Consider the following 17,114-nt stretch of genomic DNA (forward strand, 5'->3'; position numbering starts at 1 on the left):
TGACCCAGCCTGGCATATGAAGGGTTTGTGACCCAGTCTATGAATGGGCTTGAGGGGTCTGGGAGCTCCAGACCCAGCCCTAGCTCAACAATTGGCCCAGTTGGTACAGGATTACTGGCAGGTAAAAGAGCCCGACAATTAGTGTGGCCATGTAGCTAGACACCATTCAAAACTTGGTATAAGCTACATAAACTGGAATTAGAAAATTGAACTCATTTCCACAGATTTATAATCTGCATTGTTTAAAGGAATTATTAAAATTACTAATATGAATGAAATTAATAAACTCTTACTATTAGAGACAAGAGACACTACTCCACACCTGTAGCAGAATGCATTCAGGAGATGCAGACAGTTAATTGATTGCCAAGTTCTTTCCTCTGTCTCTCTCCCATACCTGTCAGTAAAACCTGATGAGATTAGGGCTGGCTGATTAGCTTACTAGGGAGAGTGTGGTGCTGATAACACCAAGGTCAGATAACACCAAAGTCAAGGGTTGGGATCCCCTACTGGCCAGCTGCCAAAATTTAAAAAGACCTAATGAGACTACCTCCTTCCTCAAATTGTCCCCTCTATATTGTTACTGAACCCAAGTCCAGGCGCCTGCCACCACAAACAAACAACTCAAAAGTCAAAATGGTGAGAAGGGGAGACAGCTCTATTCAGGACCGGTAACCTGAGGGAGATGTTAGGCTAATCCATCTTCCATCTCCCAGCTCAGATTTATCGAGGGTTTTTTAAGGAGGAGGTTGAGGGAATGGAAAGCAGGAGGGGGTAGATGTGAGCTGTGGGGGTTATATGTAAGGGGCCAGGTACAAATTCTTGTCAAGGCTCTGTCTGCCTTCTGTTCTCATCCTTGACATTATCTTAGGGTCCTGCAGGATTTTGATTTGCTTCAGGGTGGAATCAACATAGCTTTAATGATGCCTTCCTTGGTTTCTCAGGGTCTGAAAAACAGGTCTACACTTATGTAAATAATATCATCCTGCCAAGGTTCAACATATCAAGTAACCATAGGAAAATAGGGAATTGAGAGAAATGTATGCTTAAGAAAAAAAATTGTCTTTTAAATTTTTCCCAAAGCCCACCCAGTTTTAGGTCCCAACATGGCTTCAGTCCTGCTGACTCCAACAATATCTTTGCCGTTGCCATCTGTCAATTAGGTACTCTTTTTATCTCCTTCCTGGTTTTGCAGTTTAATCTTTCTCCAAATCATCTTCACCCTGATGCCAAAGTGATTTTTCTAAGTTCCAAATCTGATCATGTAGTTCTTCTAATTAAAACCTCAATGATCTGCCTCCTGCTTCTCGTAGCCACATCTCCCACTGTTCTCCTCTAAACATGTCAAACTTCTTGCTTTTACATAAGCTGCTTTCCCTCCTGTAAACCTCTGACCCACAACAGGTATTGTTGACTATTCCATCCTTGGTTCCCTAGTTCATGTTCTATGTACCTGTTTTGGTTTGTTTTTTGCATGTCAATAAAACTTTATTTACAAAAATAGGCAGTAGGTCAGATTTGGCCTGTGGGTTACAGTTTGCTGATTTTTGTGCTAAATTAATAGCCACATTCCTATACCACAGGCTGTGTTACTCTCTCGCCAGTAGAGAAACCACATCTGACACAGTCCTGCAATTGGGACTACTACTTCCTTAAGTTCGTAGTAGTCCATGTATCTCCTGAAGTAGCTACTATGCCATCTTTGTACTATTTATGAGTCATTTTTTCCCTCTAGACTGAAATCCTTGAAGATCCACAGGGCCTTGTTTATTTTTTAATCCCGAGCATCTAGCACATAGTAGGTACCAGTGAATTTGTCTCAAAAGAATTGATTTTTTTTTTAAGTATATTGTTAAGAGAATGAAAAGATAAGCCACAGACTGTGAAGAAATATTTGCAAAGTACATATGTAATTCAGTTCTGGTATCCAAAATGCACAAAGAACTCTTAAAACTCTACAACAAGAAAACAAACAACTGGGCTGACTGGTTAGCTCAGCTGGTTAGAGCACGGTGTTATAACACCAAGGTCAAGGATTCAAGGGTTCAGATCCCGATATCGGCCAGCTGCCCCCAAAATAAAAATAAAGTAAAAAACCCTGTAGAATGTGCTAGGAATGTTATTTCCTGAGACAGAGAGGAACCAGCCAGAACAGCCTGGGCTCTCTGTTCCAGTCCCCACTTACAAACAGTATGTATGTCCTTCAGTGCTTTAGCCCAGTATAAAACTCAGGGTGTTTGGAGTCCTTCAGCAGTGGTGCAGGTGGGGCACATACAGATGAGACTCCATCCACCCCAGCTTACTTGAGCCTTGGGGGACTGAATGAATCCTAGGCTTCTGTTTTCCCTTGCTGCCTATCTGTAAGTAATGAATGCACTTCATGTAAATTGTGTATGAGTAGGTCCTGTCTCACCAGACCCAGACATGTTGATAACCAGTACACAGTGATCCTGTTTCACATAGTCTGATGTCTTCTTGTTCAGTTTATAAATATTTACTGAGCTTCCATTTGCTGGACATCACCATGTGCCCTTCTCCCTTCTCCACCCTGCTCTGTATACGCTTATGTCCAGGCACAGAGACACTGGCAAGTATTGAAGGACAAGAGGAGAGTGAAGTGGAGGAATTTAGTCTCCCCCTTCCTGCCACACCATAGGTTGCCTGCCTCCCTCTAGAAAGGCTACAGCTTCCAGGCAGCCCTCTTCCCTTGAGCCTTCAGGCTCAGGGTTCTGCACCAGACCTCCGTTGCCTTGTTACTGTTTTTTTTTTAATCTTACCCATGCCTTTGTATGTAGTACCTTTATGAAACTCTACTCATATTCCCAGTTTGAGCGGGCCACTTGCTTCCTGCCAGAACTCTGACTGATACAGCCCAAAACTGACATTGGCAGTGACCAGATCTGTGAGTTGAGAAACAAAACTCTCTTTCACTGGGCACTGATACTACAGGTTTGCCATTGTAGTGTTTTTACATGTTAGCTCATGTAGTAGTCACAATAAGCCTTTTCAGATAAAGAAACTGGACTCAGAGGCTTAATTATTACCTTGCTAAAGATCATCAAGCCATTAAGGATCAAGGTCAGACTGGAACCCAGGTAGGCCTGCCCCCATAAACATCAATCTGTTCTGGAAACAGATCCAGATACCATGAGCTCTAGGAAAAAGGTTTGGTAAGGGACCGAGGGGCAAGGGAGGGATTAGGACAATGTTTCTCCACGAGTCACCTGAATTATAACCACTTGGGATGCGTTTTCAAAATCCAGATTCTTGTAACTTTATCTCTCTCAATCCTTTAGCTCTCGGCGGTCTTTGTACCTCTATTTCGACACTCACCACAATGGATTACAGGATTAGTCATTAACTTTAGCAGATACTCTTTCTTCCATTCAGGGCACTGGTATATTTGCACAAACTCTAGGGGGCCTCGCATAGCGGCTTGGGGAATCCCCAAGAGCAACCAATGGGAGTTGTGCGAACAGTTCCGCCGCGACTGCTTGCCCGCGAAGGGGAGACACGCCAGACCCGGCCCGTAACTCCGCCGAGCTGGGCCTCCTCTCCCGCCCAGGTGGGGATGGCGAGCATGAGCCTGGAGCCCCCGGGCCGCCGCTGCTGGGACGAGCCGGTGCGCATCGCCGTGCGCGGCCCGGCCCCCGAGCAGCCGGTCACGCTGCGCGCGTCCCTGCGCGAAGAGAAGGCGCGCTCTTGCGGGCCCACGCGCGCTACCGCGCGGACGCCGGCGGCGAGCTGGGCCTGGCGCGCGCGCCCGCGCTGGGTGGCAGCTTCGCGGGGCTCGAGCCCATGGGGCTGTTCTGGGCCCTGGAGCCCGACAAGCCCTCAGTGCGGCTGGTGAAGCGGGACGTGCGAACACCGTTCGTCGTGGAGCTGGAGGTGCTGGACGGCCACGAGCCTGAGGCCGGGCGGCTCCTTGGCCGGGCGGTGCGCGAGCGCCACTTCCTGCGGCCCGGGGTGCGGCGGGAGCCGGTGCGCGCGGGCCGGGTGCGCGGCTCGCTCTTCCTGCCGCCAGGTGAGCCCCGCTGCCCAGAGCCTGGTCGAGTCCCTGCGACCCCCGCCGGCCCCTTGCCTGGCCAGGAACCTCGTGGAACTTCCCAAAGCTCGTGCCCGCGATCCAGAGTCTGTCATGGATTCTGAGTGGAAGTTTTTCCTCTTTAAGTTTCACTGAACTCCCCGGGGGTACTGACTCTCCCTTCTCTGATTGCTAAAGAGTGCATGCAACTTAAACATTCAATTTACTGAGAGCCACTATGTGCCAGCCACGTGGCTGTTGTAAATGCCGATATAGGCAATGACTTTTACCGGTGTGCAAGAATGATTTTTACCTCCTTTCACATCAAACTTCCAAAGAAGCTAAAACCCACAGATAGAGGCAGTGCTCCATAGTCATTAACACACAAGGGCTGGCAGATTGGCTCATTTGGTTCGAGTGTGGACGTGATAACACCAAGGTCCAAGTTTTGATCCCTGTATGGGCCAGCCTCCAAAAAAAACCAACAGGTAGGGCTGGCCCGTGGCTCATTCGGGAGAGTGTGGTGCTGATAACACCAAGGCCACAGGTTCGGATCCTATATAGGGATGGCCGGTTCGCTCACTGGCTGAGTGTGGTGCTGACAACACCAAGCCAAGGGTTAAGATCCCCTTTCCGGTCATCTTTAAAAAAACAAACAAGAAACACACACACACACACACACACACACACACACTCCGGTCATCTTTAAAAAAACAAACAAGAAACACACACACACACACACACACACACTCCGGTCATCTTTAAAAAAACAAACAAGAAACACACACACACACACACACACACACTCCGGTCATCTTTAAAAAAACAAACAAGAAACACACACACACACACACACACACACACAATTCCCTAAGAAAAACAAAGCACACACAAAATTCCCTGACAGTCCCCTTCACCCTTTCATAATCATTCTGTCAGTCCCTTCCCTGAGGTACATTTATTTGGCAATGCCTGGCGACATTTTTGGTTGGTACAGCTAAAGGGGGAGGTGTCTCCACCATATCACCCTGAACATGTCTGATCTCATCTCCCCTGAAGGGAAAGGTGCTAGTGGCATCTAGCAGATAGAGGCGAGAGATGCTGCTAAACACCTCACGATGCACAGGACAGCTCCCACAACAAAGAAGTACCTTGGTCAAAATGCTCACAGTGCTGAGGTTGAGAAACCCTAGTCTAAGTAAAAACAGGTGCTTGCTAGGTAAAAGTGGCATGTAAACAAGACCCCCGGCCCACACCTTCCAACCAAATTTCTGACTTAAACCCCTACTATATAAAAATGCTGGAGTTGCCATAGCAGACAGAATCTCTAAACTGAATTCTGTCATTAGCCTCCAAAACAAGAGACCCTGCTTTATTTTTACAGCTCTTCTGCAATTACGAACTTTCACTAGTGCCTGCCCACTACACTGTGAATTCGTGGGGCTAGAATTGAGTCTTATACATTTTCTATATCTCTATATTCCTGGAGGCATTCACAGGGATATAGTAGGAGCTCAATAAATGATACTGACTGATTTCATTAAAAAAACAAAAATAAAATACCCAGTCACGTTGATCTTTTTTCTGTTTTTTGGTGTCTGGATGGTAACGGGGATCAAACCCTGGACCTGGTGTTATAACATGTTCTAACTAACTAATCTAACCATCTAGCCCTCAAGTCAATCTTGTTTTAACTATTTCAGTGTCTACTTTTAAAATTTATTTTTCAGTGTCTACATTTAAAATTTATTGTTTTCTCAAAGGCATTTATAAATAATGTGGAAGGGTCAGATCAATTAACGAATATGTGTTAAGACAAGGACTGCTAAATACTGGGATGCAGTAGCTAACAAGGTGAGAAATGGACCTGACTGTACTTACAGTATAATAGAGGATACAGGCAATTACCTTTGCAGCTATAATACATTGTGGCAGGCTGTGATAGGTTCTTTGTGCTGGTGGGAACATATATAAAAAGCTATTTAATTTAACTCAGGCTTTGAGAGATTCTGGAAGACTTTCAGGAGGGGAGCTCTAAATTTAGGTTTCAAGACTGAGGAGTCGGGCCTGCCCGTGGCTCACTCGGGAGAGTGCGGTGCTGATAACACCAAGGCCAAGGGTTCGGTTCCCTATATAGGGATGGCCGGTTAGCTCACTGGCTGAGTGTGGTGCTGACAACACCAAGCCAAGGGTTAAGATCCCCTTAGTGGTCATCTTTAAAAAAAAAAAAAAAAAAAAGACTGGGGAGTCAAACAGATCAAAAAAGAGGGAAGGGAAGGCTGGCTGGTTTGTTCAGTTGGTTAGAGCTTGGTGTCATAACACCAAGGTCAAGGGTTCAGAATCCCTTATCAGCCAGCAGTTAAAAAAAAAAAAAAAAAAAAGGTGGGGAAGGGGAGAGGACAGTATTCTAGGCAAAGGAAACAGTGTATACTAATATTCAGAGGTCAAGGAGAACATGGCATATTTAGGAATGGCATTCTTTGAGACTGGAGCAGAGTACAAGGGGGTGAGGAGTATATTCTAATAATCCCCTATATATGTAGAGCACTTTATAGCTCTCAGATATTGGTTTTGAGGAAAATGAGAAAGAAAATTTCGTGGAAAATGTGCATCTCATCATGTTATTTCTAACTTGCTTTATTTATATGATTATTATTCATGTTTGTGAAAATATGTGAAAAGTTCTGGAGAAAATAAGGCATTTTGTTTCCCTTCACTTATCCAGATAAGTTATTGAAAAAAAAAAAAAAAAGTAAAATGAAAAGGATTTTTCTTCTACTAATCTCTTCACTCCCAGTGTTCCTGGTTTCAAAACCTTCATTGCTGGGGTGCATGTATGAGCGTGCATAAGCGTGCATGTCCCCACCAAAAAAAAAAAAAAAAAACCCAAGCTGTCCTTTGAGAGAACTGAAGCTCCTTGTGATCTGTGGTGTTCTCCAGGTGAGGGACCCTTCCCTGGGATCATCGATCTGTTTGGAAGCGGTGGTGGCCTTTGTGTATGCAGGGCCAGCCTCCTGGTGGGACATGGTTTTGCTGTGTTTGCTCTGGCTTATTTAAGATTTGAAGACCTCCCTGAATATTTGAAAGATATGCATGTGGAATACTTTGAAGAAGCCGTGGACTTTATGCTGCAGCATCCAAAGGTGGGTTCTGGTGCTTACCTGAATGCAGAGGAGAGGGGGTTGAGCAGACACAGGGCTGGATCCAAAGGTCCTACCAGGACACTGGGGACTAGAAATATGCCAGGAGACACAAAGGCTCTTTCAAAAGTTACTAGGATTATTATTTCCATTTCTACCCATCTCTTTCCAATCCCTTAAGTCTTGACTATTTGTAATTGTTTACCATAATTCAGAGAGCACTAAACTAAAAAGTTACTAATCTTGAGTTCTGGTTCTACATCTACCACAAAGTGGCCTTATGATCCTGAATAAGGCAATGGACCTCTCCAGCGTTTAATTTTTCTCACTTATAAGATTAATGTAAATATGTAGAGGGAAAATTTGACTATAAAGAGACATTTTTGAGACAATTGGTGACATTTGAATAGGATAGGTGTTTTTAATGATATTAAGGAATCATTATTATCTTTTTTCTTTTGGCGGCTGGCCAGTACAGGGATCGAACCCTGGACCTTGGTGTTATTAGCATAATTATTAATTTTAAGTGTGATAATGGCATTACAGTTTTGTAAAGAAAGTCCTTATCTGAGAGCAGAAAAAAAATTAATTAAAACATTTTGGTACAATTATAAATGGAATGATACATACTCTTTGCTACCATCTAGATTTAAAGAGACCCACACTTTCTAATGTTAAGTAATAAGATGTTCTTCAAGGTCTGCAAGATGGTCTAACCTTGTTAGAGTTCAGGGACTGGTGTCTTAGGAGGTCTTGAACTGTGATGGCTGGTTTTTTTTTTAGGAGAGATAAGGCCCTTGACCTTTAGTTTTAGATGACCATCCTCTGGCCCTCCTTTGGCTGGACCCCTGCCTCCAGGGTGAGGAGTCTGAGGGGCCAAGGGAAAGTGTCCATCTGGAACTCATTCTTCTTCCCTTACCCTCAATGGCCTTGGGATCTGGAACTCCAGAATTCTCTGCCAGACAGCTCTGATCCTGCTTCTAGGCTCTATGCCTCTTCTCTGGGTCCATCAGCATGTACATACATAGGCCTTAAACATGCAGGCTGTCCACACACATGTGTGAGAGGCCTCTCAAGGCACGTGAAGGAGCCAGGGTTGGGAAGAGAAGGAGGGTGGGCCAGGGTCCAGTGACTGGCTCTCCCCCATGTCACATCCCAGGACAGAAATCCAATGAGTTCCAAGATTTTAAATTTGAGCCTGACCTTTCAAGTTGTTATAGTGGTATATTTATCAAAATAGGAGAAAAAAATGTATTTTATTTTTTATTTGATTTATAACTTTTAAATATTTAGGTTAGGCCAGCCCGTGGCTCACTCGGTCGAGTGCGGTGCTGATAACACCAAGGCCACGGGTTCGGATCCTATATAGGGATGGCCGGTTTGCTCACTGGCTGAGCGTGATGCTGACAACACCAAGCCAAGGGTTGAGATCCCCTTACCGGTCATCTTTTTAAAAAATAAAAAATAAAAATAAATATTTAGGTATAGGGTGTATGGGCCACTGTGTGTACTCTTTTTTTTTTTTTTTTCTGGGCGGCTGGCTGGTACAGGGATCTGAACTCTTGACCTTAGTGTTATAATACTGTGCTCTAACCAACTGAGCTAACCAGCCAGCCCTTGTGTATATTCTAGACCCAGTTCTCATAAATATTAGGGGATGGCCTGTGTACTAAGAAATAGATTGATATGCTTATTAGAAGATACACATGAACTTTGTAGATTGTTGCATAAAGAAGGAAAGCAAATGATATTTGAGAAAACTACTTAGAGAATATAAAATCACTGTGTATGTCCTTCATTTATAAATTCCAGGTTTGTTCTCTCTTTCTCTCTCTTCTCATCAGGTAAAAGCCCCTAGCTGTTGGGCTTCCTGGCTTCTCCAAAGGAGGTGACCTGTGTCTCTCAATGGCTTCTTTCTTGAAGGGCATCATAGACACTGTACTTATCAGTGCCTGTGTGGCCAACACAATGCTTCCTCTGCATTAGATGGATGTGATTATTCCTAGTCTCAGCCATGACCCAGGGAAAGGAAAAATCACTGAGTCAGGCGTTTTGAAATTGATGGATGTTTGGAACAATCCACTGGAGGAACCCAACCACCAAAGTCTTATTCTGCTGGAAAAGGACCAGGGGCCCTTCCTGTTTATTGTTGGCATAGATGATCATACCTGGAAGAGTGAATTCTATACTTATATAGCCTCTGAATGGTTACAAGCCCATGGGAAAGACAGACCCCAGATAATCTGCTACCCAGAAACTGGTCATTGTGTTGACCTACCTTATTTTCTTCCTTCTAGAGCCTCTGTACATGCAGTTTTTGGCAAAACGGTATCCTATGGAGGTGTGCCAAGGGCTCATTCAAGAGCACAGGTGAATGCCTGGTAGCAAATTCAAATTTTCTTCCATAAACAGCTCAGTGGTAAAAAACGTGTCAAGCATATCAAGGCATAACATTGCCATCATAGGCCAGATATCATCAGTAAAACAATCCTGTTTATAAAACTTGTGTTGGGTACCTAGGAACCTTTTTGTAACAAAGCAACCAGCTCGGCTTTCTTGTCAGGTCCTACTGGATTCTCAGCCTTTGCAACCCTCCTTCCTTCACTGCTGGGTCCACCCCTCTCTCTTGTAAACTTTCCCACTTATAGGCTTAATCCTGATCTTATCTGTAGGACCGATCTTAACCTTAAGTAAGAGAAATGTAAGAAGTGTTTGCCCAACTCTCAGTTGCTGGGCCTGTGTCCCAATTCTGAGGCCTGAGCTTCTGTATTGCTCAGGAGTCTCATATCCCCTTTGGCCCTAACTGACCGTTTCTGAACCTTGGGAAACTGCCCCCTCGAATCCCTTAAGGAATGTACCCTGCCTCATCCTTGCCAGTACACATTGCGGAGCATTTACTCAAGACTTGTTCCTGAACCCCAATCTGAAGATTGGGGGCATTGTACCTTACCTGTTGATATACTTCCTTTGTGTTCCCCATCTATCTGGATTCCCAGTCACTGTATGGTACTGCATACCTAGAGGAATGCCTTGATGCCAACATTTTCAGAACTATACCCTGTGGGTCACGACCTTCATCATCGGATGTCACGCTATACCTGCCAAATCAGACTTCCTTGTAACACCATCTGCTCCTATTACCTTCCTACTGGGAAGGACTGAGACTGGTCTGCCTCAGCCCACTGCAGTGTACTGGGCACTATCTAGAGTCATAAGAGACAAGAGCAAAGGGTCTTCCCTGACCACAAGAAAGTTCTTCTGAGACTTCAGGGCACAGCCATGGTTTTCTGGACACAGACAAAATCTTTCACTACTTTGATTCTATCCAAGCAAATGCTCATTAGATCTTAACTAATGATCTTAACTAATGAAAAGAAAGATTCCTTAGAGGTAACATAATTTTGACCAATTGTTAAAACTCTGTATTAAGTGCAGTCATTCACCATGTAGTATAATTTTCTATGATGTTAATTCTGAGAGCCTTTGCTTTAACTCTCTTGCGATAGGAGATTGCAGTGAGAAAGAAAAGTCACCTGGAACAATCTGAGCCATTTGAGGTCTGCTAAACTTATCAGGCCCAGAGAGATATAAGCATGGGACTTCATTCACGTCCCCCTCACCCACGTCCAGAAAAATTGCCAAAGCCATGTTTTAGCAGTAATATCCAGACTAGCTGCTATCACCACTGGGTATAAATCATCCAAATGTTATCACAAGTTACACAATGTGACCCTTAGTCTTTTTTCTTGCAATGTTCAGGAACTTATGACACAAAGAAAAATGTATAGCCAATCAGTAGCTTGTGTTGTTTTAGTAAACTAATGTAAATTCTTAGCAAACAACTTTGGAACTGCTCCCTTAACTTCTCCTTTTCCTTCAAAATTCTGTAACTTGGAAAACCAGGCAAAGGTTCACAGGATCTCACCGTATTATTTCTCACAACTGCATGTAAGTCCACAAAGATGTCAAAATAAATAGTTTTTTTGTTTGTTTGTTAAAAAAGAAAAGTCTGTCATTGCTGCTGGGTGGAGCACATATTCAGGACAACTTGAATTTGTGTTTCCTGGGCTGCAGTTCCCAACCTTGGCCCAAGTAAACTCATTGTTTTATATATTTTTGCCTCAGTTTCCTGAGAGCAGGAAGAAGTTATTAGGAAAGTGGTTGGGAGGGTGAGAGAAGTGAGGGCCAAAAAGGTAGTCACAGAACCCAAGCATGAGGATAATGACTAGACATCTCTGTGTACTGAAGAACTAGGGTGGGAAAACCCTAGACCTCAATTTTTTCCTTACTGATAAAACAGTCTAGAAATGCCCTACACTGGCTAAATATATTTGGTCACTTTCCCCTCAGAGTTGACTATGTGTGGCCACCTGTCTCCGAGATTTCTGTTTCAAAAAGAATTTCAGCTTACAAAGCTATATAAAACATGGCAAAACAATATGAATTAGAACGGAGAAAAAGATATTCATAATATGGAACCAGAAATGAGGCTAATGTAATAATGCTTATTATGAAATCCTATACACTTGCCTCTACTGGGCCATACTTCAGCCATGTATTTTCTAGTGGTTTATGCAAAGAAGAAAACCTAATTAGTTACACAAAATTGACAGCATTAATAAAATAAAAGCAAAGCTTAGAAATCAATTTCTCCCAAAGACCGTCATGCTAACAAACATTAAGTGATGTAAGGAGTAGTACTGGGCTGGCCAGTTAGCTCAGTTGATTTGAGCATGGTGCTGACAACACCAAGGTCCAGGGTTCCATCCCTGAATCAGCCAGCAGTCAAAAAAAAAAAAAAAAAAAAAGAAAGAGTAGCGTCCTAAAGGATGCCTCTACATTACACGTAAATCCCAGACCCCACCACTTACTGTGTGATCTTGGGTAAGATATTAACCTCTCTAAATCTCCATTTCCCCATCTATAAAGTGTCCAGCTGCCAAAGACAAGCAAAACAAACAAACAAACAAACAAATACATGTGCCAGGCCACAGGACGATAGAGCTTATTTCCTCAAGGTATGTATCTGTAGTTCAACTGTCTCAATGAAAAAGCAAATTTTGTGCTCCCTCATTCCCTCTGTCGCATCTGGGCTGGTTTTAGGACTTTGTGGCCATTCTCTCCACTAGTTTCTGTCCTCGTTCGCTACCATTTTATACTTCAATTCCGTGGCTCACCTGAAACGTTTAAGCTTTAACTTTGTCTTAATACGGGGCAAAGATTATTTCAAGGGAGGAAACGAATTTGGACAGGAGCCTAGCACACGTGGCCTGCTTCGATCTGTCTTGGGAAATAGTGTCCCCTGGTGGCCAGTGAGGGATTTTAGCGAAGGTGACGGGCCAGCATTTTCTGTCAGAAATCATTAACTTCTCATTCTGGATAGTCGAGGAATAGGCTCGCGTAGAGATCCTGTCTCTTTCAGGCGGGCACACACCGCGGGCCCTCCTAAGTCGCCCCTTCTTGCAGCCCTTCCCTTTGCTAAGTGGTGCCCAGGGACCAACCCAGGTCCCATCGCAAGGCCCTGCAGGGTTTTGCCTCATGGGGCCATGCTCTGCCCTGCGGGGTCTTTATCCTGAGCGCTGACCACGTCTATTAGACCCTTAAAATAGTTTAAACCTTGGTTGGTTAATTGCGGATTTTGGTCACTCCAACTGTATCTTAAGTTCATTGAGAAATCAAAGGGCCCTTTAGATTTGGGTGTCCGTTTTTATAAATGAGGTAACTCAAAGATTGCAGAACTATATGCTTAGATTTATCAGGACTTGTATGTACTTCATCCCAAACACTTTCCAGATCTTTGGTGCTAATTTTCATATCTTTTTCCATTTACCAGTGATTTTCTCGCAAGGAAAAAAATATAGAAATATTTTTACATTTACAGCTTCAAAATAGCCCAAATAGAGACCTTTTTCAACCACAACAATAAACCTATTTCAACCAAAACAGATGTTTTATTTTCACAGCAAATAGGTGTATGTTTAAAAAAAAGGGGGGGGGAGGGGTAAATTATGCAATTAGAATTTTATTTAGAAAATGTTGGCTGGGTATCATGGTCCATTAAATGTTCTGTCATCTAATCTAAGTTAGTTAACTCCCTTTTCCGGTTTAGAGGAGATGATCCTTTTCCTGATCTGTTTGATATGTTTGGTCATGGAGGATTAAATGACTCTCAAGCGAGTCTCCTGCCTTGTTGAGGTTTTGCTACTCCGGCTTTGCCATTTTGGGGCTATGAAAATCTACCTCCAGTCATGAAGGACTTACATTTAGATTACTTGGAAGAGGCAGCTAAATTTGTGCCAAGGTACCTAAAGGTGAGTAGAGGGTAGAGAGAAATGCATTTAAATGAACTCATTAGAGCCAGAAGAGAGTGAATAAAGAACGTGGAGTCTGGCTGCTTAGCTCAGTTGGTTAGAGTGTAGTGTTATAACACCAAGGTCAAGGATCCCCGCACTGACCACCCACAAAAAAAAAAAAAAAAAGTACCAAAAATATCTGTAACAAATACCTGTTGAATTAGTAAATAAGACAGCTATCTGATAAATCCATAAAACCCGTTCATTTTCTGAAGACTTTGTGATCCCATTAACAACAATATTTTCTTTTTCTTTGTCTCTTTACGTGTTTGTCTTCAGGTCAAAGGTCCAAACGTTGGAGTGACTGGCTCAGGCAAAGGGGCAGAGTCGCCGTTTTCCGTGGTTGGCTTTCTCCCAAATATAGCTGCGACTGTGAACATCAATGCTGCATCTCTAACACAGCTACTGCCCCTGAATGTGGTAGATTAATCTTGCCAGGACTGCCTTTTAACCTAGACAAAATCTGTGCCACTGACTCAGGAATATACGATGTTAAAGAAGCCCTGGAAAAACCCTTGGCTCCAGCCTATCAGAAGAGCCGTATCCCTCTTGAAAAAGCCAGTGCCCACCTCCTTTTCATCGTTACAGAAAATGACAACCATTGGAAGAGCTCTGTTTATGCTGACAGAGCTGTGAAGCACCTCACAGAGCATGGGAACACAAACTTCACTCTTTTAAGTTACTCTGGGCTGGCCAGTGAGCTCAGTTGGTGAAAGTGCAGACTTATAACACTAATGTTATGGTTTTGCATCCTGGTACTGACCGGCCAAAAACAAACAAAAAAAATAAGCTACTGTAATGCTGTCCATAGAATAGATCCCTCTTATACTCCTTTTTTCTCTGTAGACCTGGATCCCTATAGGGGGTACCTGTTTTGGGAGGTGGGCAGCTCATGCTATTGCTCAGATTGAGTCTTGGAAGAAGATCTTAGAGTTTTTGCACTTGCACCTAGGGTAAAGGCTAACTAGACATTTAAATTTAAATATGCTTCAGGGAAAATTAAGGGACAAACTTTGAATATTTTTGACAAATTATGAGTGAAATCTGAATTTCTCATGGGTATCTGCAAGTTTTTAAAAGAAGTAAAAATACTTGATTCAAATTCGTTAGAGCCTGCAGCTTCAGAACTATCCGTGTCTCCCTGTGTTTGATTTGTTTGAGTTTTAACTCAGGTTAATTGCTAATTGAAAACAAGCTTTCATTCTGCCACTTGCCAGCCTTCCCACCTACCCTCCCCGTCACCTTCAGTACTTCCAAAGTACTTTTTAAAAACTGGTGTATGATTATTATTTTGCTGTATCTGTCTCAGAAGTTTTAGTAATGTTTTGAACAGGGGTGAATAAATGAATATAGATCCCTGGTTTTATGATGAGGAAATGTTGAGTAATGATAGTTTTTTCATAATAGAAGCTAGAGTGAATTTTTTTTTCCCATATGAGCTCAAAGAATAAAAAACTCTAACATGATGACTCAGAGGCTAGTTGGTGGTAGACTGAACTCATAGATCCTTTCTGCTGTTAATCAGATTTTGATATTTCTCTAGCTACCACCTGTTCCAGGATCTTTGGAGAAAGTTAGAAACCCTAAGACACTTGCCTTGAAAATGGCAACCAGTTACTGAAAACCACTGTTTTGATTCTCTGTAATTCCCTTATTTCTGTATTTGTAATTTAAAAAACCTTTCTTCACACTTTTGTTTCAAAATTATATTTAAAAACAGACAGATTCCAGGTTCTAGTCCCAAATTGATAATTATACATGCAGAAAAGGCAATTATCTGAGGGAAAGACAGATTTCATCCTTTTCATTTTCTGCCTACTCCATCAAAAACTTAATTACAGTTTGTGGGTGAGCTTTAACTTATTAAAATAAATATATATATATTTTTTGGTGGCTGGCCAGTACTGGAACCTGAGCCCATGAACTTTGTGTTATAAGGATGTGCTAAAATAATCTTAGATGAAGTTCTGAGTTTTGATTCTAAACTGTTAAAGTGTGTGGAATTGGAAAATTCTGGTCCTCATCATAATTTAGTTTTAGTTTAGTTGTTTTTTGTTTTCACATCCTTGAAGCAAAGATAAAGATATTAATTATTAGCCTATTACAATGGATCTTGTGCTCAGAATTTTTTTTTTTTTTTGCTCTTCTTAGCAGAGGTTGAAGTGTTGTCATCCTAATGTGTAGTATTAATAGTCCTCCCCAAATTAACATTATTTCTAAAATTGAATACAAGTTTCAAATGATTAAGAACAAAAAAGTATGTGTGTGTATACACTTACACACACACAAACATACTACCCTCCTGATTTGGGGCTTTTTCATATAAAATTTTAATAGGAGGTTTATTTTAAAACAAACCAAAAACATAGTGAGGGGAGTAATAGGCTTTTTCTCAAATAACTATAATGGAAATCATAATCTGAGAAATGGACTACTGAAATTTGATAACATGCTCATTCTAGTTTGAACTGATAAACATCTTGACAATATAAACCTTAAGAATTAGTGGCTATACTAGGGTTTAAGGTTTTTTTTATTTTTTAAAGCCACAGAACTTTTAGCTATTTTGCTTAATCTCTAATCATCTAAAAATGTGACAATTTTTCTTCTTTTGTTTGATCCACGTTTGTTTAAAAATTAAAGATTTCTTACAATATTTGCTTCTGTTTTCCATCACTTAACACTATTTTATCTATACTTTTCAAAGGGTCTCCTAGATTTTCTGAATTTTGAGAAACTATTTCTATAAATATTTTAAACCTTTGTCTCAACTTTGTTTTACCCAGGCCTGAAATAAGAGCAAGTGAACCCAAAGTCACTTGTAAACAGCTCTTGGAATCTATTTTGTCATTTTGGAGTATGTAAAAGAACAAAGGAAGGATCCAAGTTATATAATTCTTTTGTTTCCTGTGTAAATGTTTTCAACCTTTGAGAATCTGAAACTCAAAATGTTCTTGATGTAAAACGTACCAAAATATTGTGAATTAATTTACAGAGACAAGTAAATTTCTGATGATATACAGTTTATATAGTGGTAAATAAAACATATTGATGGTCAAAGTTTACTACTACAATGATACAGAGGAAGTGGAAGTAATGTTCTGAGCAAGCCTTAAGATTGATTTATTAATGATATTTTACCGTTAATACCAATTCCATATGGTGGAATCCATAGTTTTAAGTAAAATGAATATTCTGCTGGGTTATCAGATATGTTTGAGGATTAGATTCCTATTACAGCCACAAAAACAAAATTGGTAGAGATTTTGGCAGGCAAGGAAAAATTCTAGTTAGGAGAGGTGTAGAGCGTAAAGGTCTTCTGAAAAACACTACAAGGACAAAAGTTGGATAAGTTATGGATACACATTTTTGTTTTCTTTTTTTCTTGGTGGCTGGCCGGTACAGGCGTTGAACCCCAGACCTTGGTGTTACATTTTTATTTTGTTTGTTTGGTGGCTGGCCAGTACGGGGAACCAAATCTTTGACCTTAGTGTTACAGGGCCGTGCTCGAACCAACTGAACTAACCTGCCAGCTCACACTTTCATTTTCTTTAATAAACAATATACTATTTCCTACTTTTTAAAAGTGTGATTGAT

General features: G+C 41.8%; 1 protein-coding gene across 1 annotated transcript; it reads left to right on the forward strand.

Moving 5' to 3' along the window:
- The first annotated feature begins 3,571 nt into the window (after positions 1–3,571).
- Positions 3,572–9,056, forward strand: LOC134372774 (acyl-coenzyme A thioesterase 6-like). The gene is given in 4 exon segments (XM_063090147.1): positions 3,572–3,686; positions 3,689–4,024; positions 6,965–7,167; positions 9,009–9,056. Coding segments are annotated over 4 exon segments (702 nt in total).
- Positions 9,057–17,114: the final 8,058 nt, after the last annotated feature.

The sequence above is a fragment of the Cynocephalus volans genome, chromosome 3 (genome assembly GCF_027409185.1).
Source record: "Cynocephalus volans isolate mCynVol1 chromosome 3, mCynVol1.pri, whole genome shotgun sequence".
Classification (NCBI taxonomy): domain Eukaryota; kingdom Metazoa; phylum Chordata; class Mammalia; order Dermoptera; family Cynocephalidae; genus Cynocephalus; species Cynocephalus volans.